Raw genomic sequence first — 27,656 nt, 5'->3', positions numbered from 1 at the left:
ACATAGTCTGTAATAGGCCTGTATCAAAAAGTTTGGCACTCTCTTGACCTTATATACTTTTTTTTAATTGTTTACCAAAGACTTATTATTTTTGTACGGTCACAAAATCAAAAAAAATAACGAAATTATTTATTAATATCTTTTGGATCTTTGATTTCGAGTAAGAGAAATAATTTGAGTATTCATTTTTTCCACAGTAACAATCCCGTTATTCCCGTTGTCCCTAACAACATAAAACGTTCTTAAAAACTTGTCATTTTTGGCGTCACAGAAACATGGCCAAAATAACAGTACTTTGATCATATTTTCCTTTATATCGATTTGTCTACAATTGAAAAAGGAGGATGAAGTCTTATTAATAATTCCAGAATACTTTTTCGATCGTATTCAATTATTCCCTTAAACCTTGCAACCCTAAAACTATTTGACTTCTATAAAAAAGTTTTATTTATTTATTATTTATATTATTATTTTTTACAATTTGCTCTTTACTTCTGTATTGTACTGGTCGAAGGCCATGTTACCCAACGCGAAGATATTGTCCGGGTCTAAAGCCTTCTTAGCGGCTAACAGCAATTGCTTCCCGGGCTCGCTCACTGTATCCGTGTACCATTTTTTCCTGAGCTTACCGACGCCATGGTGATGAGATATTGAACCTGAAATTGTTTTACACTAATGATTTTTTTTATTGAAGTTATACTTCTTTGGCGCGTTAGGGGAAAATGATGATGATTTAATATTTTAAGTTTATTTTTTTGTAATGATATATATAGAAGACATTTTATTTATAATTATCTACTCAATAGAAACTCTCAAGATAGTTTATTTCCTAGAGTACAAAAAATACATGAAACTCTTAACGTTTTTATTTTAACATGCACACAAAGAAAATTTTAAGATTGGTTGCATATTCTATGGTCTCTCTTAAATAGAAAATGAGCAAAAATTTTATTAATGACAATTTTGTATGACCAAAAAATACCAAATAATAACGTACCCCCCGAGGCGATGATCTCATTTCGAGCGGCGTCCTCGATCTCTTCGTAAATGCGCACGGCGTCATGTATACTTGTCGACTTGAACCCAAAGTAGAAGTATATACAGCATCCCGCGTCGTATCTGTAATTTTTCATTGACTGGTTACGGTTAGCCATTTAAAATGATATATTAAATGACATGATTTGAACATCTATCTATTCCCTAAATCCTTAATACTTAATATTGTGTTGGTGTTGGTGCCGGTGCTGGCTCCCAACACGCCGACTGTCAGTGTTAGAGCACACGTACGTCTGCGTGAGGCGGCAGGACACGAAGTAGTGCCGGATGCCACGGCGGGCGCACTCGGCGCGCACGCACGCCTTGGTGTTGGTGTTGGTGCTGGTGCCGGTGCTGGCTCCCAACACGCCGACTGTCAGTGTTAGAGCACACGTACGTCTGCGTGAGGCGGCAGGACACGAAGTAGTGCCGGATGCCACGGCGGGCGCACTCGGCGCGCACGCACGCCTTGGTGTTGGTGTTGGTGCTGGTGCCGGTGCTGGCTCCCAACACGCCGACTGTCAGTGTTAGAGCACACGTACGTCTGCGTGAGGCGGCAGGACACGAAGTAGTGCCGGATGCCACGGCGGGCGCACTCGGCGCGCACGCACGCCTTGGTGTTGGTGTTGGTGCTGGTGCCGGTGCTGGCTCCCAACACGCCGACTGTCAGTGTTAGAGCACACGTACGTCTGCGTGAGGCGGCAGGACACGAAGTAGTGCCGGATGCCACGGCGGGCGCACTCGGCGCGCACGCACGCCTTGGTGTTGGTGTTGGTGCTGGTGCCGGTGCTGGCTCCCAACACGCCGACTGTCAGTGTTAGAGCACACGTACGTCTGCGTGAGGCGGCAGGACACGAAGTAGTGCCGGATGCCACGGCGGGCGCACTCGGCGCGCACGCACGCCTTGGTGTTGGTGTTGGTGCTGGTGCCGGTGCTGGCTCCCAACACGCCGACTGTCAGTGTTAGAGCACACGTACGTCTGCGTGAGGCGGCAGGACACGAAGTAGTGCCGGATGCCACGGCGGGCGCACTCGGCGCGCACGCACGCCTTGGTGTTTTCACACAGCGCCAGCGTGCGCTCCCAACTCACTGACGTCTCGAATGACTCCGCTACGATGTTGTATTCGAGCGCTAGGTCCTGGAATATTTGGAAAAGTTAATTTTATTATTAATTTGGAAAAATTAATAATAAATAATAATAAAATAATAAATAATTTGCAACAATTACTGAACAGCAACAGACGCACACATTCCCCAGATGATGGGTAAATATATTTTAAATAATTTTATCAAAGCTGCATTGATGAAATTATTCAAAATATATTTAAGCTGCTGCTTGCTTGACAATATGGAAAAAAGTTGCTGAGCTGGGCTGATACGGCAGTAGCTACGTCCCTGGCTAAAATACTGCCAGTATTAAGCAAATAAAATCTGAACATATTATTAAATATAAGACAATCAATACATACCCTAAGGTAAGCAATAACAAATGTCAAAGTATATCCAATTTCACCATTCTTCGCACCCCCCGGGACACCACCGTACTGAGCGGCAATACTATTTAGTTTCTTCTCGCTGTTGGCCACTTTTTCTTCAGTTCCTTCCATGAGGAGAGTGACTACACAGAGTTTTAGTGGATCGAAGCCTTTGATTTTTGTAATGTAGAAACGCTTAATTTTGTCTAATACGACTCCGCCCCAAGATTGCTCAATTTTAAGAGCATGGCCGAAGCGAAACTGGAAATAAGTATGGCTCTATATAATATTTCAGTTTTCATTCCTAAATTAAAAATGAAAGTAAGGTTTAAAATTGGTCCTGATATTGTTTCTCCTGAAAGAACTTTAAAGTTACTATGAATGCGTAATAACAGTTTTAAAAATTGTACAAAAAATAATACCAATTCAGACGCGATGAGAATGAATATTTTAATATTTTTACCTGTTCATTGTCCATAAGTCGTATACTAGACGGCTGTAACCGTTGTCTTGCTACTTCTCTCTCGAAATAGAACCCTGATTCCCAATCTGGGAACACTAAAGAACCATAACGAACTACAGGTGGCAAAGGACGAATTTTCAGCGTTACCTGTGACACAATTTAAGTGATTATTATTAACTTATTTACAAGTTATAATAAAAAGATATAATCAGCTAAAGTAGTGGTAGTCAGTACCTCAGTAACAACTCCTAAACAACCTTCAGATCCCATAACTACGTGTTCCCAATCCGGTCCGCAGGATATTCTAGGAACGCGACAACGTTTCTCGATCACACCAAGTGGGGCTACCACCTAAAAGAAAAAGAGGTTGTATAATTTTTTTGATGAGGAATGTGATTAGCTCTTCACAAAATGTCTGATACCAAGTATTATTCTGAAAATATTGTGACTTAGGTTTAGGATTAAAAGAGCCTAAGCACTTTTGTAGTGGTATCCTACCGAAACTAGTTTTTTGTCCTAGAGAAACCCATTTTTAATGGCATAATGGCCACTTTACTAAAATACCATTTGTTAGTTTTCAAAACTCATATATCTTGTCTACAAGAGCTGAAAACTATGAAACATAAATACTGGCACTGATTGACTGACTAAAAAATCTTTAAACATCGAACAAATTTCTTTTAGAACATCAAAAAACATTATATTTTATTGTTAAGTTTGGCATTATTATTATATATTTTCAGCTTTTATTATATTTTATAGGGTAAGTATTTTAAACGTTGTGAGCGTGACTAATGATATATAGAAAAACAGATCATCTGACTTTGATATTCATTTACAATACATAAACAGATATGCAATTTCTCTATCAGAGATATTCTGCTGAAATACTTGATTTTAAGATTAGACTGAGATATAAGAAGTCTTGTTTCAAAATAATCATGTGTATGTAAAATGTGTAAGTATATTATTTTCTTTGGCCATTACCTTAGTCTGGACGACAAGATCTTCAATATTACCATAAGTATTCTTTTTCATACCACTCGCTCTAGTTGCTACCCAACCACCTAATGTAGAGAATTCAAAGGAATCGGGTTCGTGGCCCACTGTGAAGCCTCGGCTGCGCATTTCTCGTTCTAAATCCTGCCCTACAATACCCGCCTAAAAATAAACAAACAATATCAAAGTTTTCAGGGCAATAATTTACTTAATAATAATTTATTGATATACTACGAATTACGACTAACCACCCGATTCAGATATTTTACACGAAATTCTTAAACTGTAATTGAAAAAGATCTTTGAAAAAATCGCTGAGTAAGCCAACTATAAACTGATTGAAATTGATTTATTTTTAAATTGTTTTATTTTAATTTCAGCCTTTCAATGATATTGCTGCAAGAATTATAAATTTTAATTAAATTAAATTGACTGCATCATTTGTCATTTCTAGGTCACTTGTGTCATTGCTATTATTCTATTGTAAAATTTGTAACTAAATCGCATTTTTAATATGTTGTATGCATACTGGCAGTATTTGATTAATTTGTTGGAAAATTTGCAGTAATTTTATCATAAAACTTTTTTATTAGTGCCTTATTTATAAAACGATCTTCTAATTGTCTTGTATACAACTTTCGCAAGTCATCATTTAGTTCAACTTTTGTCAAATTTTCCAAACTTACCTGAACTCTTGCAAGTAATTGGTCCTTGTCTAACCACAAAATGGCGTTCATATCACTCGTGTCGAGTACCACGATAGGTCTGTTCTCGTTCGCTGGACATGTCACAGCACCAGACACTGAGGTTCCTCCTCCGAAGGGTATTATCACAAATTTGTGCTTAGAAGCACATCGGACTATTTCTTCTACCTTAAAATTATAACGTCAATCTTTTAACGAAATTGAAAATTGAGAGAATGAGATGCCAAAAGTTTTCTTCTTTTAGGCTTAAAGAAGTGAATTCACTCAAGACTATTAGCGTTCACTTTTGAGCATAACGCACATGTAATAAATGGTTTTTATCGCCCTAAAGAGCAAGTTGGCAGCAAAGGTGAGTTAAGTAAGCACTTAACTCACCTCACCTGCCGGAAAGCTCCGGCAGTGTAGGACAGTTAAAAGTTGACCACTTAATTTTACGCCACCTCCATAAAAAAAACCTTAAAAAGAATCTTTGAAGATCCACCCATGTTAAGATTAAACAGAAGCAGCTAACGGTTTGTAAAATATAGCCTACCTCTTCGTGGCTTGTTGGCCAAATCACTGCATCCGGTATCCTAGGAAAGCTATTGTTTCTTAAATAATAAACATCATGTAGAGTTTGTCCATGTGCCCTTATCAGTCTATCCATTCCATCTAAGCTGATTAACGATATTTTTTCCAATTCCTCTTCGATATTTTTGGGTAACCGACTTTTTGGAAACGAGGTTGGTAAATCTGGAATCTGTGACTTGTTTGAAAGGTCTATGTCGAATTGTTCCTGTATCCATTGTATCGCATGCGGTAATTTTTTTCCAGATATAAGGTATCTGAAAAAGCATATAAGGATTTTGAGTTATGGCGAGAGGAAACTTGAAAAACTTATTCCATGAACCTTGCTTATCCTTCTCTGACTGTAAAATATAAAAGAATATTTTGATAAACGGCATTTAATTAGTGTAATTATAATGTTACGTTTATGTAATTCATTTAAATACTAGCTTTTATTGCAGCTTAAGAGAAATAGAGCTTAGAAAATGTTTAAAATGTATACGTTCATATTTTCATAATATTTTCATAATTGTAATAAGGTTTATGGAATATGAATACACTTGTAAAAAGTAAGTAAACAAATATTCTCTACTATTGCTACATACTTTTAGTTTTTAATTTCTTTATTATTAGTGTTACCTACAAACTTTTAAAACAGATAGGTAATTTCCCAAAACCTTAAACAATAAAGGTTAAGTAAATCTGAACCTATCTTTAATTAGTAAAATGTATATGACACATTATAGTATTGTATAATTTTTGTATGAATAAAATTTTTATACGATTTTGAACGCTTAGTTACAAAAAGGCTATTTAAACGTGACCCTCATGAATGTTAATTCTTTATGATACATTTTTATATAAAATGGTATTGGTGCAAAATAGTAATAATGTAGATATACATATTAAATGTCTACAACATACAGACATGGTCGTCTGTTCCTATGGTAATAATACATATATATTAGTATATACAATACATAACACTCAGATTCAGGTGGAAATACTACTCGAAACCCGCGAAGCAGAAAGTGGGGCCGCTACAAATTGCGCCAACGAGCTAGTCGAATGTATGTTACGAGTACATATATTGAAAGAGAACCACTCTAAAGACAGTCACATCTATCTCAAGACTCTATAAAAAAATTATTTATTATTCATGTCAACAATAAATTTTTTTTGGCTATCCCTTTCAAACTGAAATTGCTGAATAAATTTGAATGAAATTTAGTATGATTAAGTACCCCACAGTACTAACAGAAATATCCTGTTCAAAGTCTGGAGCAGACCGTCTGGGGACCTCACCCTTAAGAAAGATCACAGCTAAATATTATCTACTACTCTCAAGTAGTCTTGTGTTCCTGTGGCGAGTACGGTAGCTAGTTCCTGGGGAAGGTCAGGGGTAGGATCGGCAACGCGCTTTTGCACTGCTTCTGATGTTGTAAGCCTCTATGGCTACGGTAATCACTTACAATCAGATGAGCCTTACCCTGTTCCCTTACGATAGGAGATAAAAATGAAAATTTCAAGTGGCTGGTACAGCGCGTGGTGTATGTACCTGAATAACTTTTTTGGCCCTTTCAGTTTCTCATCTTACTTTTTTATGTTGTTAATGTTATTTCCGTTAAGTGACAGACGTTTATTAATTTATTATATACTTAGTTTATTAATTTTAAATATGAAACCAAATGAACCACAGCGAAGCAGATACGTCAATACATTCTCGGTAATGCATACGAGTATAAGATTTGTTTGCGTCTCGCCATGATATTGACATACATTACAACATACACTTCTTATAACACGTGTACAAGCTATTGTAGTACTAAAGTACATACGATAAATCATATTTTTATCATAGTAAGCGTTTTTAAAAATAATTAACCTGATATTTTTCTAAAATATTAACTTAAAATAAGATAAAGTTTGTTTGAAATGCTACCATGATTTTGTTATACTGTTTATATTTGTGTGTTTTATATTAAACTAGCTGTTGCTGTGTGGTTACGGCAGTAAGAATATAGCCACTCCCTCTCTTCTCGTGGGTGTCGTAAGAGGCGACTAAAGGATAAAACAGTTCCACTACCATTTTGGAACTTAAAAAGCCGACCGATGGCGGTATAACCATCCAAACTGCTGGCTTTGAAATACACAGGCCGAAGACGGGCAACAGCGTCTTCGGTACGACAAAGCCAGCCCTGCGGTCACCACCCGATTAATGAGATCAGCAAATTATTTACAACAATCTTCACAAACACGATTACCTGTCAGATCAGATATATGTCGATATATGTACTGGATAATTTTTGTTAAACACACGAGGGTATATATTCCTTATACCGGATCTCGTACTATTTTATTGTACATTCACAAACTTAACCTCAACCTTACTTTAGGTACATAAACTATTTCTATTGCAGTAAATAAATGTACATGTATTTCAAGTAAATTCCTTGCTCCACGAGTTGGCTATTGCAACGGATGTGACAATTTAACCTGGCCGCCCACGACAGACAAACAGATCCAGTCATAGCTCGTTGACACCACTTTCTTGTGTCCTAGGCGATGCTTATTGCAAACTCAATTGGACAAAAATACTCTCTTAATGAACCACGCAAATAGTACAATAACTAATTAACAAAGAATATATCAAGTTTTACATATTTATAAGGTGAAATTAAAATGTTAATTTTTAATCTATACTAATATTATAAAGCTGAAGAGTTTGTTTGTTTGTTTGTTTGAACGCGCTAATCTCAGAAACTACTGGTCCGATTTGAAAAATTCTTTTAGTGTTAGATAGCCCATTTATCGAGGGAGGTTATAGGTTATATATCATCACGCTAAGAACAAAAAGGAGCGGAGCACCAGTGAAGAATGTTTCAAAATAGGGGGTTCTTTTTTCCTTTTGAGAGCTTCCGCTGCGTACGCTTTGAAAACAGTTGAAGTTTCGCAAAAATCGTGTATGAAAGAATTGATCCTCTTTAAAAGTTCTAAAAAAAAGTCCGCGATAGCATATATCTATCTTTTAAGGTTGGCTCACTATAACCTTTTTTATGCTAACCAAGTGTGTGCTAAAATAATGCATTATTTGCGAAGATGTTTTTATAAACATGATATCAATCCTTATCTAAATAAATACGTTATTCATCACAAGTATTTAATTTAAAACAAAATAGCCTTTTACATAATTCGATTTCAATGAGTATCTCAAGAGATATCGCAATTTTAAAATAACATCGCAGCAAAATACTCATCAAGTATTGCACGCGCCTCTGTTCTACGCGGACGAAGTCGCGCCCAGAAGCTAGTAAATAACAAAATAAAGGGCAAAGTGCGAGTCGGACTATCGCACCAAGGGTTTCGTCCAAACAAAATTATTAAAAAAATACATATTATGATGTTACTAAAAATTTATGCTTTTCGAATTTTTCCTCTATCTGTGCTATTAGACTTTGCTTCGCTTCGTACCAAGATTCTGAGTTCACGGGAAGTACCCTGTAGGTTTTGATTCCTTTGAGTGTCGAAAATTTGCAACATAAATGGCTGTATCTTTTGATTGCATTGGCTTAGAAGTTTGATTTTTCAGAGCTCTACGGGACAGTAGACTTCAGTATTTCATATTAATCTTAGATTGATACCTCTCCACGCATTAATAAGAAAAAGGGTCAGACAGACAGACAACAAAGTAATTTTATAAGGGTTCCGTTTTTTCCTTTTGAGGTACAGATCCCTAAATACAAATTAACAGGAATATTATTGATTAGATTAATTATTTATATTAAAACATTATTTTTATCTATAGATATAAATAAAATCTAGCACAGAAGACCTTGTTTGGTGAAAAGTTCTGATCTCAGGGACTACTAATTTAAATTAATATATAAAAATAATGATAGCTAATTGATCAAGGTATGTTGTAACCTATATGGTCATACAACAACACGCAATATGACATCACGACAAATACTACAAAAACGGTGAAAATTTATTCCTTTTGATAACACAACATAAGTGATAATTGGAAAATTTATAAATCAGCTAGTAAATGTATACAGTTGTAAAGTAAAAAAAAAAAATTAAAAACGAAGTATGAAGAGCGTAATGTCAGCAACACGATGAAACGGCCAATTCAAATACACACTTCTCACTCTGTACCTATCTGTTATCACTCGAATCGGCGATAAGCGTACGTGAAATCCTAATTCGATTTAGGCAAAAACGATAAATACGTTTTTGTTAAAGTCAACTACTAGGTAGATCACCTGTTCTTTATTATCATACTTACATTATTATCTTCATGAAAAACTACATGCTTATGTATTAATTAGATTTTCTGTCTCGGCGTGCATGCATCCTCTATTGCAACGGATGTGTTGTGATGAGTCCGACCATTTTAATCTTCATTTACGATTTAATAATAACATCTTAGACGGCTAAACAAAATATGTTTCCATCAAAATAGATATATTTTCAACCTATTTTATTATATCAAAATTCTAATATGGTAGGTATGCCGCGACTTCCCCCTTGACAGTCATAACGCCCCATTATCCATTTGCCCCCATTTGCGTTCTGACCGACTATCCCGACGCACCCACGAAAAGATCCAGCGTCTGCTAGGGGGATATAAGGCCTCTTTGGGAATCTATGCCTTAATAAAAAAATAAAACAAGCTCGCACATCGATGGTATCGTTTCAGTTTATAAATTCACAATTGTAGGCATTTGCATAAAATTTAAAAATAAATTACAATGTTTTATGTATATTGATTGACAACCTTGACTGTATAAATAAATGACAATGTAAATTAATTTGCCCTTAGTCAAAGGAACATTTGTAATTGTTTTCTTTTTTATTTCGTGAATATTTTATATGTAAAACGGAATATTTACCTATCATTATTTTATTTTATTTGGCTGTTGTTGATCATTTTGCGTTCCTTGTACATATTTTAAGAATTTTATTCGTTCACGCTCACGATAAGTACATTGATACAATTTTGTTACGAATGTTAAATATTGTTTTACAAGTAAACCATAGTCTTAGCGACTATTAAAGTTAGGTGTTTCGTGTAGGCGCCTAAACATTCCCGCTCGGGACGGCTACGGCTATTTGTATTTGTTCAAATATTTGATTCCGGATTGTGTGCCTTTGGTCAGCAGTGGGGTGTATCAATAAGTCATTTTTAAAAACATATGTTTATATGTATGTTTGTATGTATAAGAAATGTAGAAAATAATATAATTTAGAATATACGAGAATATTAATGAATTACTCAGTGTCACGTTTTACTTTTAATTATTAATTCCGTGAAGTTGAATATTTGCTACACTTACTTAGCGACAAAATAACTTTATTCTGTAAAGTTATAATTAACAATTTAGTTAAATGAATGAAAGTTATAATTAGTTGAGTAATCAACTATTAACAATTTGTAATTTTTTTTTAAATATAATATTGTAAAAAATGACCTTTAATTGAAAATAAAACTTGAAAGGAGTGAAATAGTAATTGAAAAATCATATGTGCCAAATCATATGAATATTACGCAAAAAAATAAATAAAAGATATAGCGCTATTTAAAAATCAAGCAAATGGATACCTATTTTATCAGAATAGATTCAGATGTCGAGGAGGGAAATAATATAAATTATAGTTAATTTCACTTAATATTATTGGAATAATACTCGTAACATATATTAATTATTATTATTGTACGTACACTAGACTAGACTACTTATTACCAGCAAGCCTGTGTACAACTTCTAAGGAATATTCATAAATATTATCATCGCCGTTTGCTGCATCATTATTTAATGACCTCACCTGTTTCCTGTGAATAATGTTTTATTGTATGATAACTCAAAAAAGGAATCCTTGTAGCCCCATCCGTACCATTTGAGCAATTCTTGTCTGAAACAACAACAAAAAATGTTAACCGTCAATTTTAACTTGAATATTGGATGTATTGTTTTTTAATCGACTTCCAAAAAAGGAGGAGGTTCTCAATTCGACTGTATTTTTTTTTAATGTATGGTACATCAGAACTTTTGACCGTGTGGACCGATTTCGACAATTTTTATTTTAATCGAAAGGTGGTGTGTGTCAATTGGTCCTATTTAAATTTATTTGAGATCTAACAACTACTTTTCGAGTTATATCTAATAATGCGTTTTTACTTGACGCTTTTTTCGTCGACCTACGTTGTATTATACCGTATAACTTTCTACTGGATATACCGATTTTGATAATTCTTTTTTTGTTGGAAAGAAGATATCCCAAGTTTAGTACCATGATAAGGAAATGAGGATCTGATGATAGGATCCTAGAGGAATCGAGGGAAACTCTTGAAAATCCGCAATAACTTTTTACTGGGTGTACCGATTTTGATAATTCTTTTTAACCGACTTCCAAAAAAGGAGGAGTTTCTCATTTCGACTGTATTTTATTTTTATGTATGTTACATCAGAACTTTTGACCGGGTGGACCGATTTCGACAAATTTTGTTTTAATCGAAAGGTGGTGTGTGTCATTTGGTCCCATTTAAATTTATTTGAGATCTAACTACTACTTTTCGAGTTATATCTAATAATGCGTTTTTACTTGACGCTTTTTTCGTCGACCTACGTTGTATTATACCGCATAACTTTCTACTAGATGTACCGATTTTGATAATTCTTTTTTTGTTGGAAAGAAGATATCCCTAGTTTGGTACCATGATAAGGAAACCAGGATCTGATGATGGAATCCCAGAGAAATCGAGGGAAACTCTCTAAAATCCGCAATAACTTTTTACTGGGTGTACCGATTTTGATAATTTTTGATTTAATCGAAAGCTGATGTTTGTCATGTGGTCACATATAAATTTTATCGAGATCTGACAAATATTTTTTGAGTAATCTTTGATAACGCGTAGTTACTTGACTATTTTTTCGTCGATCTACGTTGTATTACTCGTCGATGTTAATTGAAGTCGGTTTTTTTTCGTTTGCGAGCAAACACAATTATTTTTTTGGAAAGAAGATATCCCTAGTTTAGTACCATGATGAGGAAACCAGGATCTGATGATGGGATCCCAAAGAAATCGAGGGAACTTCTTGAAAATCCGCAATAACTTTTTACTCGGTGTTGACCACAATTTTATTGAGATCTGATAACTACTTTTTGAGTAATCTTTGATAACGCGTAGTTACTTGACTATGTTTTCGTCGATCTACGTTGTATTACTCGTCGATGTAATTGAAGTCGGTTTTTTTTTCATTTGCGAGCAAACACAATTATCGAGTATGTATTTTTGTTTTAATATACGCCACTATGGTGTACCACTAGAGTCGAAACAAGCATACAGTCCCCCTGATGTTTAGCAGTTACCGTACCGTAAGGACATTACCATTTATTCATTACCATTAGTATCGCAAATGTGTTGCTAACTCTATCCTTGACCAGGACCTCAGGCTACCTCACCAAAGGAACGCTATAATACTAGATACTAGTATTATTTGGCTGTGATATATTTCCACAACACGTTGGCGTAATGGGCACCTGGCTAAAGTGCCTACGGTCTTAGGTTTCATCCCTGCACATGATAAATTTTTGTGCAGGAAAAACCAATGCCTATCGTTGTCTGGTCATTTGTGACCAGAGTGTTTCCAGAGTTTTCTAACTCAAAATTTACAACCTACTATAGGGGCGGTTGATTGTGAAACGCTTGTTGAAATGCTTGTATGCACCCCGCCGACGAGGCTGGCGGTAGTCTGGGGCTCCCGGCACGTACAGAACGACCCACAACACCCATTAAAACCTTTTCCACCACCACGCATTTTTGCCGTGACGCACCGACGGTCACCGCCTATGCGGGTCGCCTTCGCCTATAGAACCTTTAATTTAACAGAACCTAGATTTTCATAATAATAATTGTGTTTGCTCGCAAACGAAAAAAAAACCGACTTCAATTACATCGACAAGTAATACAACGTAGATCGACGAAAAAATAGTCAAGCAACTACGCGTTATCAAAGATTTCTCAAAAAGTAGTTATCAGATCTCGATAAAATTTATATGTGACCACATGATAAACATCAGCTTTCGATTAAATTAAAAATTATCAAAATCGGTACACCCAGTAAAAAGTTATTACGGATTTTCGAGTTTCCCTCGATTTCTCTGAAATCCCATCATCAGATCCTGGTTTCCTTATCATGTTCCTTATATCCCCTTTCCAACAAAAAAAGAATTATCAAAATCGGTACATCCAGTAGAAAGTTATGCGGTATAATACAACGTAGGTCGACGAAAAAAGCGTCAAGTAAAAACGCATTATTAGATATAACTCGAAAAGTAGTTGTTAGATCTCAAATAAATTTAAATGGGACCAATTGGCACACACCACCTTTCGATTAAAACACAATTTGTCGAAATCGGTCTACCCGGTCAAAAGTTCTGATGTAACATACATAAAAAAAAAAAAACAGTCGAATTGAGAACCTCCTCCTTTTTTGGAAGTCGGTTAAAAAGGATATACTTATTTAAGGCAGGAAGACAAAAGGAGAACTAAATCATGAAATGGATATAATAAGTTGTGGAATCGATCTGTACCTACCTAACCTAATCAAAACTTCGGTTGGTTTCTAAACAGATGCCTAGCTATTGGATTATGAAGTCGTAAGTGACACTTTTAATTATTAAAAAATGCCGGTATCGTTGCAATAACGTTATCAAATTAGTTTTACCAGGCAAATCCTTATCACTTTTGATCCACTTACCTCACGTGTGCAATAATTTTAATATGAACTAAGTCGCAGTTTTACAGTTACATTTGTAATGGTGAAAGAATTATTAAAATCGTTAGAATAGATTCAATGTGTTCTGTACTTAAAAGTTATCAATAGTGTAAAGCGCAGAGTAATGTATTTGGGACTATAATACTTATAGTAAAAACGAAATAAAGATAAAAAAATAAGGCTTAAGTCATCATACTTTTAACAGTGTGAGGAACTCGATGTTACGTTCCTCATGCACCACTGAAAAGGGAGGATCCTCCGACCAGACGGGTGTTGAGACTTTTTGAAGTGAAACTTCTTTAGGCGCATAAGGGTAAAATTTTTACGGATGAAACGGCAACGTTTTGATGGAATGGCAACGTTTTTGTCGATGGCGCTGGATCGGAAATCTATAGCTTTAGATTTGTACAAATATAAACGAGACTTAACAATTAGTTTGCCAAAGAAGTTTCACTTCTGACATGTGCACTGTATTTATATCTAATAATTGTGTTTGAAGGCAAACGAAGAAAAACCGACTGCAATTATATCCACAAGTAATACAACGAAGGTAGACGAAAATATAGTCAAGTAAATATGCATTATCAAAGATTACTCCAAAAGTTGTAATCATATCTCGATGAAATTTAAACGTTCCCACATGATAAACATCGGCTTTCGATTAAATTAAAAATCATTAAAATCGGTACACCCAGTAAAAGGTTATGCGGATTTTCGAGAGTTTCCCTCGATTTCTGTGTCTGTAACCTCCTCCTATTTTTGAAGTCGGTTAAAAAAGGGAGTTTATCGCTCTATGCGCTAATCTTATTTGTGTGGGTTAGGTTAGGTGTTAATAACCTACCCACCTAATATTACTATCTGCGAACCTAATATTTTCCTTGTAATGCACATTCTTGTTATTCAGGATTACAAGAAAAGTAAATAGCTTCAGGTTTTAGCTGTCATACTGCATAGCTTATAGATTAGAATAACACATAGGTTATAATTTTTAAGGATAGTGTATGAATTGTTCAAAATATAACCATATTTGTCAAGTAAATCGTAAAAAAACTGCCATCTGCGAGCTATTCTGGCGTACGCTGCAAAAACTGTAGAGTTTACATGTATATAATGAAAGAAAAATGTTTATTTTGATTAGTCCTACAAAAAAGTCCTCGACAGCATATATCTATCTTTTATGAGTAAGCCATTATCACCAAAACAGTGAACCATAAATACAATAAAAATTGATAATAAATTTCTAATGCACATTTGGTAATAACAAATTGATTTTTATATCAAAATAAACACTTTTATTAAACTTCGTCTTTTACACCAAATCATTTAGACGATAATTAATCTATACAAATAAATCAAATTGGAGTGTCTGTTTGTAATATTAAAATAACCGCTTTATACTAAATATTTTTTACAATTTTTGTCTGTCTGTCTGTTTGTTCCAGCTAATCTCTGAAACGGCTGGACCAATATTGACAGGACATTCACTGGCAGATACCTGATGTAGCAAGAAGTAACTTACGCTACTTTTATTTTATAACTTTATTTATTTTATAACCCTGCGAACTGAACAATAACTTTTTGTTATATTTCACGCGGACGAAGTCCCGGGCACAGCTAGTTATCTATATAATTAAAAAGGAATGTTGCTAAGCGCTCATACAGCACAACTTGAAACCTGTATTATTTGGTAATGAGCTAATGTAAGGTTGACGATTTCCTTAGTAGGGCGTTATATTGTTTGATATACACAATTCCATATATTCGCCTTTTCTCACAAGGAGAAGGTTCGATCGGAGAAGTTTTGTTCAATATACTGCTCTTATGTGGGTTAACATATTTTTTAAAATATATATATTACTAGGGCGTCAAACAAGCGTACGGCTCACCAGATGGAAAGCGATTACCGTAGCTTATAGACGCCTGCAACACCAGAAGCATCGCAAGCGCGTTGCCAGCCTATCTCCAATTTCCCCCAGGAGCTCTGGTTACTTAGCTTACCAATAGGAACAGAATACTGCTTGAAAACAGTATTATTTAGCTGTGGTCTTCTGTAAGTTTGAGGTACAAACTCAGTCGGGCTGCTCCATATAATTATGCTGTGACCTACCTCAGTTAAACAACAAAAAAAATATATACAACATACGAAATTCTTTAAATTAAATAAATGGATTTTTCATGATTCTCTTCTACTGCCGAATTCATACCATATTCAGCATTTTCATACTTCATTCAAACATAAATCTGATGGTCACTTAAGTCAGATTATTTAAACATTTTTAAGGCTATCTTAAATTAAAATAAGCTGTGAGGCAAACTGCAGAAACCACCCATATCTGTAATAATAACATGTAATAATATAAAACATATGTGTCTGTAGAACAATAACTTCAACATTCATTGTTTTGCAAGTCGTTTGCACTTATGTACCAATGGATGGGAAACAAATAAATATGTAAATAACCAATTTAGCATTAAAATGCTTATAACAATTTTGTACTTATTGCGTATAAACTTGTCGAAAAAATTAATATACTAAAGAATTACTATCGAATTTCAAATTGACAGAATTCTGTGCGGTTCCCAACTTCTCGCAGAGTGATTGAATTTAAGGTTGTATGTCGTCGTATTTAACTATTGTTTTTTAATAACGCAATAGGAGTTTAATTTTATTGGACACTTTGACAGAAAAATATTATTTTTCCTAAATGTGTTTATAGCATTCTCGGAAGATGTATTTAAAATATACGTGAAGTATAATATACTAACCTAAGACTGTGATGTACTTATTACGTACTTACATTTGTCTGACACTATTTTAGCAAAAATAACACAAATGTGGAATACACTTCATCTTAAGGCTGAATAAATGTAAATGTTAAGAAATATGTTCTCGAAATTGTACTTCGACGTGTAAATATTTACTTAGAACACGCACAATTACACTAAGAAAACCTATTTCTAGACGGGGATTAATTACTAATGCAATTTATATATTAAGGACGACCGTTCTGGTGTAATGGTGCGTGTGCCATGTCGGCGACGCCTAAACACCGCAGGGGTCGAGAGTTCGATTCCCGCTCAGAGTGGATATTTGTGTTTATATAAATATTTATTTATGGTCTGGTTGTTAGTCCTTGTGGGTGTCCCCACCGTGCCTCAAAAAGCACATTACGCTGTTGGTCCCAGTTGTTATCATGTACAGGATAGCGATTGTTACTCATAGTAGGGAAATATATCCGCCAACCCGCATTGGAACAGCGTGGTGAATTACGGGTAAAGGCAAAGGTTATTATTACACGGGGAAAGAGGCATATGCCTAGCAGTGGGATATTGCAGGTTGAAGCGTATATATTAAGGTGCTTGAATATTCGCTTTGAGGTATGGTAAGAAATTACACAAACAAACATTTCAATCGACAGATATATGGATTTTAATAAAATTAACTTATAAGTAAGAGCTCGTGAACACACATGACCTCAACAAACAATTCATTATACATCGACGTTTATTGTGTACATTTAATTTTAAATAAAAGCACTATTGTTTATTAGTTAAATACAATGTAAACAGTTTTATAGCAATACACTCGCCTATTTTCAATTTGTATACGAGTATAACATCTTAAAACCATCGCTTGTATGTAATTATTTTTGCGTATAGGTAGCTTTATTGCTTACGACCTTTTGTCACTTCAAAGTTGCTTTATTACTGTTATAATATTAATTTTATGATTTAATAAAAGTTCACTAGGAATGCTAGTCAACCGCAGTGGTTCAGGGAGTATTAAATTTGAATAATTGTCAATTGATAGATATTTTATTGAGAGCGACTCCTTTAAGTAACCTACGGCTGGTTTAATTAGCAAGTTTTGTCAGCCCAACTTTGCCGACAAAAAAAAGTCAGATTCGATAGAATATATATATATATATATATATATATATATATATCTTAAAATTTCTACAACATCATGGAAAAGGACTATAATTTTATTCTCTAGTTCTACTAACTTACAAAAAGAACATAAACATTTTAATTTTGTTTTAAAACTATACTGCAAGTGACAAAAATAAAATAAAAATATTTACGGTCTACCTGTAAATAGATCCATGATACTTATTTCTATGTACAGCAATATCCTGGTACATAAACTTGTATCCTAGTAATACTCGACTAAATAAAAAAGTTATAAAATTTAAAACATTATTATCTTTACAAGAATTCTTCGAAACATGTACATTTTTGTAGAAATAGGTTACTGTAGTATGTACCGAGTGATACGTATAACTGATATCACTTATATTCACTTTAGTAGTAAATAATTACGTTAAACTACTTTTCTTGTACTTCTGATGAATTTAATATTTTCTTTCTTTAGTTATAAATAAAGAAAAACCATAATTAGTTTAAACTACCCTCAGGTTTGAATATATTTTTGATTTTAATAAAAATAATGGCACAAAACGTTTCGTACGTAACTTAAGAGCCATTTCACAATTTTACGCTCTGCAAGTTTAGGTAAATTTGGTCGCATCGCGCGAGTCGTACGAGCCGCGCGATCTTTGTGCTAGTACGTATAGTGTGACAACTAAAAGACCATCGTGATCATTTTCTGATGTATAATAAAAATTATAACTATGGTATAAAATGTTTTTTACATAATTAATTTGTTAAAAATTTCAAGTATGTTATATAACAACAGTCAATAAATTAAAAAAAAAAAAATAAAACAAACGGGGTGAGCTAAATAAAACCGTTTAAAAATAAATTTTATGAAACAATTTTTTTTTAATTGATTTAGTTTTTTCAGTTTAGGAATGAATCTAATATTTACGATATGAATAAAAAAGCATTTAATGACATCGACACCGACAAACATATTAATTAACAAATAACAAGAAAAACAGATTGAAATGCCTATTTGTATTGATAGTGTGAGAAACAAAAATTAAATTATACATTTGTTTACAGAAATTATCATTATATTATTTTACAGTCATTTTCGTAATATGTTTATTTTATTTATATTTTATTATGAAAGTATCAAATGCGTTTTATCCGCTATAACAACAGTCGCTTGGCGCGTGTGAGCGAAAGAGACGGCTGCGCAGAATTTGGCGTGGACCTTACCTCTAAGAGCGCTAGCGCTCGACTGATTTACCGGGCTTGATGCGTGGCAATATATACTATCTTTTTATTATTTAATATAAAATGTATTAAAAATAATTACATCCTTTAATTATTTTTTTTTGTATTCCTTAATGATGTAAGTTTACTTTGATGAAGATAGTTCGTTAAAATTTCTTAGTTTTCTAAGAGAAATATCGCTTTTAAAATTGTACTTATTTGGAAAATATTCGTAACTTTAAATTTTTTTTATCGTTTAAAAGAGATACAAATGGAATAAAAATCTATGATAGTGGACAACAAAATTATATTCCACATATTATGATATTTTTTTAAAATGGTTTCAACGTAGAGGTTATTGAAAAGTAGGACTTCAAAGTATACATTGCGACCGTTTACCCAGGGAGGAGGCTGATGAAAAGGTTAATAATTTTATACACATAATATAAATCAAAATTCTGACCTGACTATGGACTACAACAAAGGTTGCTCTATTATATTTCAAGAATATAAATTACATTATTGCATCCAACACTGAGGTTAACGACGTCAAAATATTACAATTTCGCGGATTGTTACCGATTTTTGTGAAATGGCTCTTAAAAATAGAGACTGACTCCTGATTCTCGATCTTAATATCTAATAGAATCATATATATTTTCTACGCCCTGTTCTATAAGCAATTAATACCCAAAGGTTGTCTGGGAAGAAATCGATCTTTTAGCGATAAGACCGCCTTTGTGCATATTCCTCTAATTGTACTACTTTTTAACCGACTTCCAAAAAAGGAGGAGGTTCTCAATTCGACTGTATTTTTTTTTTTTTATGTATGTTACATCAGAACTTTTGACCGGGTAGACCGATTTCGACAAATTTTGTTTTAATCGAAAGGTGGTGTGTGCCAATTGGTCCCATTTAAATTTATTTGAGATCTAACAACTACTTTTCGAGTTATATCTAATAATGCGTTTTTACTTGACGCTGTTTTCGTCGACCCAGTGGCGTAGCGTAGTGGGGGCGGGGGGGGCGGCCCGCCCCGGGCGGCACTTTTTAGGGGGCGGCAAAATTGAACAACACTTAAATAATAAAAACAATTAGTAAATACTAGCGGCCCGGTACGTGCTTCGCTACGTATAAAGTGAAATAATAATAAAAAAAAATTACATCAAATTCATTTATTAATACCAAAAAAATATATATTAATTGCTAGCTATTTTAAAACTTAATCCAAAACATTTGGAAAAATAGTATTTTTTGTTTTTCCATTTTGAGAAGCAATAGTCGAAGGCTTTTTCGTAGTCCACAAATGCCATACACAGCGGCTGATTATATTCTTCTGTCTTTTGTATAATCTACCGAACAGTATGGATGTGGTCTACAGTGCTGTAGTCATTATGAGACCCCTCTATTTCGGTAGTTGGAATTCTTCTGGCGAGACGATTCGTAACAACACTCGAAAATAGCTTATAGATGTGGCTCAGAAGTAAGATCGATGTGTGATTCTTAGACAGAGACTTGTCGCCTCTCTTAAAGAACAGCACCACACACTACTGGACCACACCTCCGGCGTGGTACCTCGGTGGGTGACGGCGTGAAAGAGTCTCGCCAAGACTTTTAGGGTAGGTCGCCCTGCGGCTTTAAGTAGCTCAGTCGTAACTACGTCATCCCTATTCTGCTCAATCAGAGTAGCAATCTCTCTCGTATTTGAGCAGTGGAGGTCTCGGCGTACAAATTTTTCGTATCTTCTTGAAAAGAGCCTGTTCTGGCGAAGCTGCTTGAGCAGTGAGCAACTCGCGCCTCCGCCACATTAGATCCAAGGCTTCGGAAGAGAGTTGGACTGCTTCGTTGACTTCTTCGGCGGAAAGTGCCTACAACCTAGTGTACATACCGTCTTCACCACGTTGTCGGTCATCTCTTCCACGTTGCCAGTAGTTTCCAGCGAATCGAATCGGTTTTGGAGTTCCCATTGAAACTGCTCGGAGCCACATAGTAATTGGGGCAGCGTACGTCGGAGAGTAGATTTCATCAAGCGGGTCCGCTCCTTTCGGAGACATATATTCAGAGTGCCCCGTACTAGCCGGTGGTCGCTGCCGGTGTTAAACCTGTTAACCACTGAGACATCTCTGAATATATGCCTTTTATCCGTTATGATGAAATCTATCTCGTTCCTCGTCACAGTATCGGGGCTTTGCCATGTCCTTTGGGGCTTCTTCTCGAAAAATTGAATTCATCAAGAAGAGCCCCTCTGACTCGTAGTAGTTGACGAGCATCTGCCTCCTGCGATTCCTGCGCCCCTACCAGTGTGGTCCGATTCTCGATTCGTCGCGGCCTTGTATTCCCACTTTAGCGTTGAAGTCTCCCATAACAACGTTGTAGAAGGCCAAAGTAGTCCCATGCATGGCCCTAGTAATATCTATCACTCTATCATCTATATTACATCTGTATCACTTCTAGGGAGTACCTTCAGTGAGTTTAAGTACAAGGTACGCTACCCGGGTCGACATATTGCTGACTTCCACAACGTTGTTAGTGAGAGTCTTGTGGACCAGAAAATCGAGTCCACCTTGGGAAAGCCCATCACCTTCACGGAAGTAGAACAAGTGCCCGGAGTCCAGGATCATCGTGTCCTCGCCCTCTCTTCAAACTTCAGACAACCCCAGTATGCTTCACTTAAGTTTAAGTTTAAAACTCAGTTTTACTTCAAGGTATGGTTATGGTCCAGCTGTAACATGACTCCATTATACGTAACCGGTACGTAGTACCTGTAGTTTTGAGTGGCAGCCTCCCGTATCTCGGTGATCCTCAGCACCCTCCGCCCCACCGTTAGCGCGGCGCTGCTGTAGCCGGGAATAGTGAGGCTGCCGAGAACTGAGGGCCTAAAATTCTACCGCGAAGTCATGGGGTTTTTTGCCCATAGTCACCACGCTGGGGAGGCGGGTTGGTGACCGCAGGGCTAGCTTTGTCGCACCGAAGACGCTGCTGTTCGTCTTCGGCTGTGTATTTAAAAAGCTAGCTGTAGGATGGCTATATCGCCATCGCTCGGCTTCACTAGTTCCACGGTGGTATTGGAACTTTGCTATTTTATATTATTAACTAGCTGACCCGGCAAACGTTGTTTTGCCAATAAACTATCTACTATAATTTAAGTGTGCGGGGATTTACTTATAAACGAAAGCGTTGTAGACAATGAAAGTATGCTTTATTTAGTGCACAGAAAAATTAAAATAATACGTATAACAGTCACTACTACGATCGATACAAATAAAACCAAAAAAAATGGCCGAAAACAGTATAGTGAGTAAGACTGGAGACCGGCTTTATTCTCATCCCTACTCCGTGATGTTTGCTGGATGAGAGGTGACAACGTAATGTAGACATCTAGCGGGGATAAATGATCGATTGATAGTAATCGACCGGCGAAGGCAGGAGATCAAATTGAATTGAGAAAAAAATCACAATTAAAGGAAATTATTTAAAATATTAAAAATTGCGATAGAAAAATAGGGCTTGATCGTAGAAAGGTTGAAAATTAAGAGTAATATAATTTTTTTTATTCTAAGTCATGACAAAATAAAAATAAAAATCTTGCCAAAAAAATTAAAGTTATAATTAACAAATAAAATATAGGGGTTCATCGTAGAAGGTTGAAAATTTAGGGTTGTATGTATTTTTTAATGTTGTATTTTACATGAAATAGTATGTCTAAATAATGATCACTAATCTAATAAAAGCTAATAAGTACTATTAATTATTTTGTATTGTTATTTAATTGATTGAAATTTTGATTTGGGCAAAATTACAACTCACAACTTAAGAACTAAATATTTACAGATAGTTTTGGTATAAATTAGAGATGCCACGAATATTCGGCAATTATTCGGTATTCGGCTATTCGGCCTCTTTTTTTCGCTATTCGGTATTCGGCCGAATATGGGTAACCATTTGGCCGAATACCGAATAGCAATTTTTTTATTACTTACTTACTGTTTTTCCGCGACTTCGCGTAAATTATAGCCCATGTCCTTTCTAAGGCTCTAGAGTATCTGTGTACCAAATTTCATTTAAATCGGTTCAGCAGTTTGGGCGTGAAATCATGATAAACAGATTTACTTCCTTATTTATGATAAAATACAGTAAGGATTACCAGATAAATTATGAAAAAACTCAAAATATTACTCACAAAGATATTTATGTAACCAAAAAAGAACTAACAAATTAATATTTAAAATCTACCAGTGGTAAGAAACAAACACAACAAACAAACTGCCAGTTTATTGTCTTCACCTTAAATTTCATAATAGTTCCAAATAGGCGATTTCTTATTAAATTGATTCATTTTGCTTTTCTCGAACAAACGGTGATTTCTTATGGTTAAGTAATCAATCACATTAAATGTTATATTTTAGTATACAGTACGTACGATGCACCAACAATCAACAAATAAAGCAGGTTGTGTGACACGACCGTGACCTAATCAATCACAAATGAAATTATGAAACAAAACCGCCCGCGCCTACCAAACGTATTAGGTACTTCAGCGATGCAAGTTTAAGCTCGTACGGTGACGAGTTGTGTCTTGTCGCCCGCGAAAAGTACTAAGTGTGGCCGAATATTCGGCTGCCGAATGTTCGGCGCTTCGGCCAAGAGCCTCGCCGAACATTCGGTATTCGGTATTCGGCCAAATTGCTATTCGTGGCATCTCTAGTATAAATCCTGTCCGCGTGGAATTGTGCCAAGAATGCTGGCAGCATTTCCCCGTCGAATCGCTATGCCAATATGTATAATGTTTAATAAACTATTGTTATTTTTTTATTTGGGCAAATTGAGATAAGGATTGATGAATTTTGTATGGAATTAAATAAAGCTTTATCATTATTATTATTATTATTGGAACTTTTCTATCCCTTAGTCGCCTCTTACGACACCCACGGGATGAAAGGGGGTGGCTAAATTTTATATGTCGTAGCCACTCAGCTCAGTAAGTTTTATTATACTTTAAATTGAAATACCTAAATAAGGGGGCGGCAAAATTTTCTTCCGCCCCGGGCGGCCGACAACTACGCTACGCCACTGCGTCGACCTACGTTGTATTATACCGCATAACTTTCTACTTCTACGATTTTGATAATTCTTTTTTTTATTGGAAAGGGGATATCCCTAGTTTGGTACCGTGATAAGGAAACCAAGATCTGATGATGGGATCCCAGAGAAATCGAGGGAAACTCTCGAAAATCCGTAATAACTTTTTACTGGGTGTACCGATTTTGATAATTTTTAATTTAATCGAAAGCTGATGTTTATCATGTGATCACATATAAATTTTATCGAGATCTGATAACTACTTTTTGAGTAATCTTTGATAACGCGTAGTTGCTTGACTATTTTTTCGTCGATCTACGTTGTATTACTTGTCGATGTAATTGAAGTCGGTTTTTTTTTCGTTTGCGAGCAAACACAATTATGTTTGTATCTTTTAATGGTTTGCAATAAAGAATGTTCTGATTTTTTTTTTCATATTAATTTAAGTTACTTTTTATACAGTAAGTATATTTTAATTATGTTTTAAAAACACAAATTTATGACACGTTTAATTGTTGTACAAATTGTAAAATGTATTAACTCAACATGAGAAAAGCTCGAAGTATATAAAAGTAACTTTGTTTAGACAATTTTATTTCAAAAATGGTCAGCTAATGCTTTTTTAATGCTAAAATGCTTTTACACGCCTATTTGAATATAAGTAGTATAGTTAAAAATTTCGTCCGTTAAATTATAATTATCACCACCATGGGTAGACTGGTGGAGATGTCTTATAGAGATAAGTTCGGCCTCGCCAACTTTATTTGTAAATATGATTTGTACTTTTTTCTTTTTTTTAAAGTGCAATAAAGAATATAATAATATTATCACCAACACACCAACCCGCCTGCCCTGCGTGGTGACTATGGGCAAAACACACGAGTTCACGCCATTTTTGGGGTGAACTTATGGAGGCCTATGTCCAGCAGTGGACTGTGATCGGCTGAAATGATGATGATGATTCATGGTAAACCGTGATTTTGTAAAATATATTTAAATACGAATTACATACTGATGAAATATGAATAATATTTTTCGATCTTACCGGTTTAATAATAATAATATATCAACTGGTTATTTTAATATAAGATCACGAGAAATCTAAAAAAGGGAAAAAATGATAGAACTGGAGACAACTGGACTCGAACCGGGGTCTATTGGTTTCAACACGGATAAAACGACATTTCTAAAAATGAGTCCTAGCTAGATCGATTTATCACCCCAAAACCCCCTGCAAACTAAATTTCATGAAAATCGTTGGAGCCGTTTCCGAGATTCAGATTATATGTATACAATAATTAAAGATATTAGATAAAAGAAGGGGTACAGTGACGGTAATGGTGAATTATTTTCTTATTATTGCTTTTTGTCAATGAAATGTATTTAATATCAAACTTTTAGCCGACTTCAAAAAATAATAGGTTACTCAATTCGACCGTTCGACCTTCGTCGTTTATAAACCGATTTTGATAATTCTTTTTTTTTTTTTTGTTTGAAAGGAGATATCGCAACGGTGGTAGCATGATAAAATAAACCAGGATCTGATGATGGGATCCCAGACAAATCGAGGGGAAACCTCGAAAATCGTAGTGACGACTAGTGAATTTGTTAATTTTTTTCGTCTACTTACGTTGTATTACTTTTCAATGTAATTGAAGTCGGTTTTTTCGTTTGCTAGCAAATACAATTATTAATAAACCGATCCGAATTCTTTAAAATTGTGCGTTCTGTCATAAATTAACTATAGGTACGCTTTGTATGATAAATGTACATTCTGTTTACTAAATTTGCTCTTTTTAACGTATATTTTTCACTATTAAATGTATTTTCAATTAAAAATTCATCTCTGTTAAGATGTAAAAGATGTGTTTACGCTAACACCACTATCTCTGATTTATAGAACGCGTCTGTTTGTTTTCTCGTTACGAAATTATAAACATTTGTTTTATGTTAATTCTGTTTTAGCCTAATTTTCAAGAGTCAAGAGTACCCTAACCCGAAAAGCATGTATGAAGGGAATAATGAAAGTGGACGAAGCGAAAGAAGTATGTAGGGATTTTAGCAAGTGGAAAGAAGTGGTCTCTGCCTACCCCTACGGGGAAGACGCGTGATTATATGTATATGTATGTATGTATGTTTTAGCCTAACAAGAGTTTATTTATTCTTTATCTAGCTTCTACTTACTACTTATTTAAGTTTATAAAAATAGAGAATCGTAAGTGGTTTGTATTTATGGAAATTGAACATTAGTGACTTTTTCATAATTGATGTACAATAAACATTTTCATTTAAAAATAAGTTGCTAAAATCTAATAAGTTCTTATATATTTCAATTCAATATCTACTTTAGAGTTAACATTTAGTGTATTTTTAACGAAATTTTCTTATACTTATTTTATTTTAATGAAAAATTACAATACCAAGTTAAAATTAAGTAGCATTTTTTTACAATTCATAGTTTCTATTTGAGATACAATAGCTTCTAAGCAGGAATCCATTTTACGCGGGAAGGGTTCGTAACGAGGTTAAGAGAAAAATCAATAAAATATACGACTAGTCTGCGGTAAGACCCTGTCGTAGATTCAATTACTGTTCTTTGAAAGCTAAGGAATTAAATTTTATTTTTATTAATTTTTATTTTTAATAAATAAAATGAAAAGTGGCTATTAATTTGTTTTTTTTTCTCTTACATAAATACTTCAGTGTAGTTCTATTCTAATAAATAATAAAAATGTGACTTATTTTCTTGGTAACTGATACTCATAATTTTTGAAGTATTAACAAAAATCAAATAACCATTTTGGTAAAATAATTGTTTTTAACTTTTCTAATCTTACGAAAAAAAGTATTAAAACTTTAATTTTTATTCTTAAGAGGAATTAAGCTAAATGAAATTTTGGCGGGAAAAATATTTTATTTAGTGACGTAATATTTGCACACAAAAGCATTTGTGCTTGACAATATTACAGTTATGATATTTTTAGAAGAACGCCTAGTTAATTATATCCTGAAACTGGGACGGGTCACCAGTCGCGTGCTATTAATTAATTCACATGTATTTTTCTTTACGTTACATTACATACAATTCATATTTTCATAAGATAAAATATTACAATTATCGTTAAATTTTTAATAGAATATATCTAATGTTATATAAATAATAAATAACAGACCCACCGTCTTCTAGGAATCGCACTTTTAACTTTTATAACAGGTTCATTTTTTCCGTCTCTATTACAATTTTTATTTTTATCACTACAATTACTTTTATTTTCACTTTTTACTGTTGAATCTTTTTTATTATCTTCCGTCTGTTCTAACATGTTTTTTGCACTGGTTATAATGCCGGTTGACATTTTTACTTGACTACGATTATAGATTTGTGCCCAGCAACATTTGCTACAATTTTTATAAATCGCGCAGTCCGCCGCGCATGCTGAAATTTTCT

At 34.6% G+C, this 27,656-nt stretch overlaps 1 protein-coding gene across 1 annotated transcript; it reads right to left on the bottom strand.

The window, feature by feature from the left end:
* Window positions 1–117: 117 nt before the first annotated feature.
* LOC123657319 (alkyldihydroxyacetonephosphate synthase) lies at window positions 118–27,656 on the bottom strand. Its single transcript, XM_045592887.1, has 11 exons — window positions 27,386–27,656; window positions 11,052–11,138; window positions 5,209–5,500; window positions 4,659–4,844; window positions 3,961–4,134; window positions 3,208–3,324; window positions 2,974–3,120; window positions 2,505–2,771; window positions 2,013–2,173; window positions 998–1,119; window positions 118–656 (listed from the first exon to the last, which is right to left on the bottom strand). The coding sequence occupies exons 1-11, from the start codon at window positions 27,562–27,564 to the stop codon at window positions 475–477; spliced, it is 1,914 nt and encodes a 637-aa protein (XP_045448843.1). The 5' UTR covers window positions 27,565–27,656; the 3' UTR covers window positions 118–474.

The sequence above is a fragment of the Melitaea cinxia genome, chromosome 10, assembly GCF_905220565.1.
Source record: "Melitaea cinxia chromosome 10, ilMelCinx1.1, whole genome shotgun sequence".
Classification (NCBI taxonomy): Eukaryota; Metazoa; Arthropoda; class Insecta; order Lepidoptera; family Nymphalidae; genus Melitaea; species Melitaea cinxia.
This window is presented reverse-complemented; position numbering and strand designations above follow the sequence as displayed.

Bases quoted from the DNA above. Each gene is read 5' to 3' on its own strand.
- LOC123657319 (XM_045592887.1), bottom strand. From the start codon at position 27,564: ATGTCAACCGGCATTATAACCAGTGCAAAAAACATGTTAGAACAGACG. The intron at 3,121-3,207 runs GTACTGACTACC...ATTGTGTCACAG, and splicing joins GTTTAGGAGTTGTTACTGAG to GTAACGCTGAAAATTCGTCC. The intron at 2,174-2,504 runs GTATGTATTGAT...CAAATATTCCAG, and splicing joins TTGTTATTGCTTACCTTAGG to GACCTAGCGCTCGAATACAA.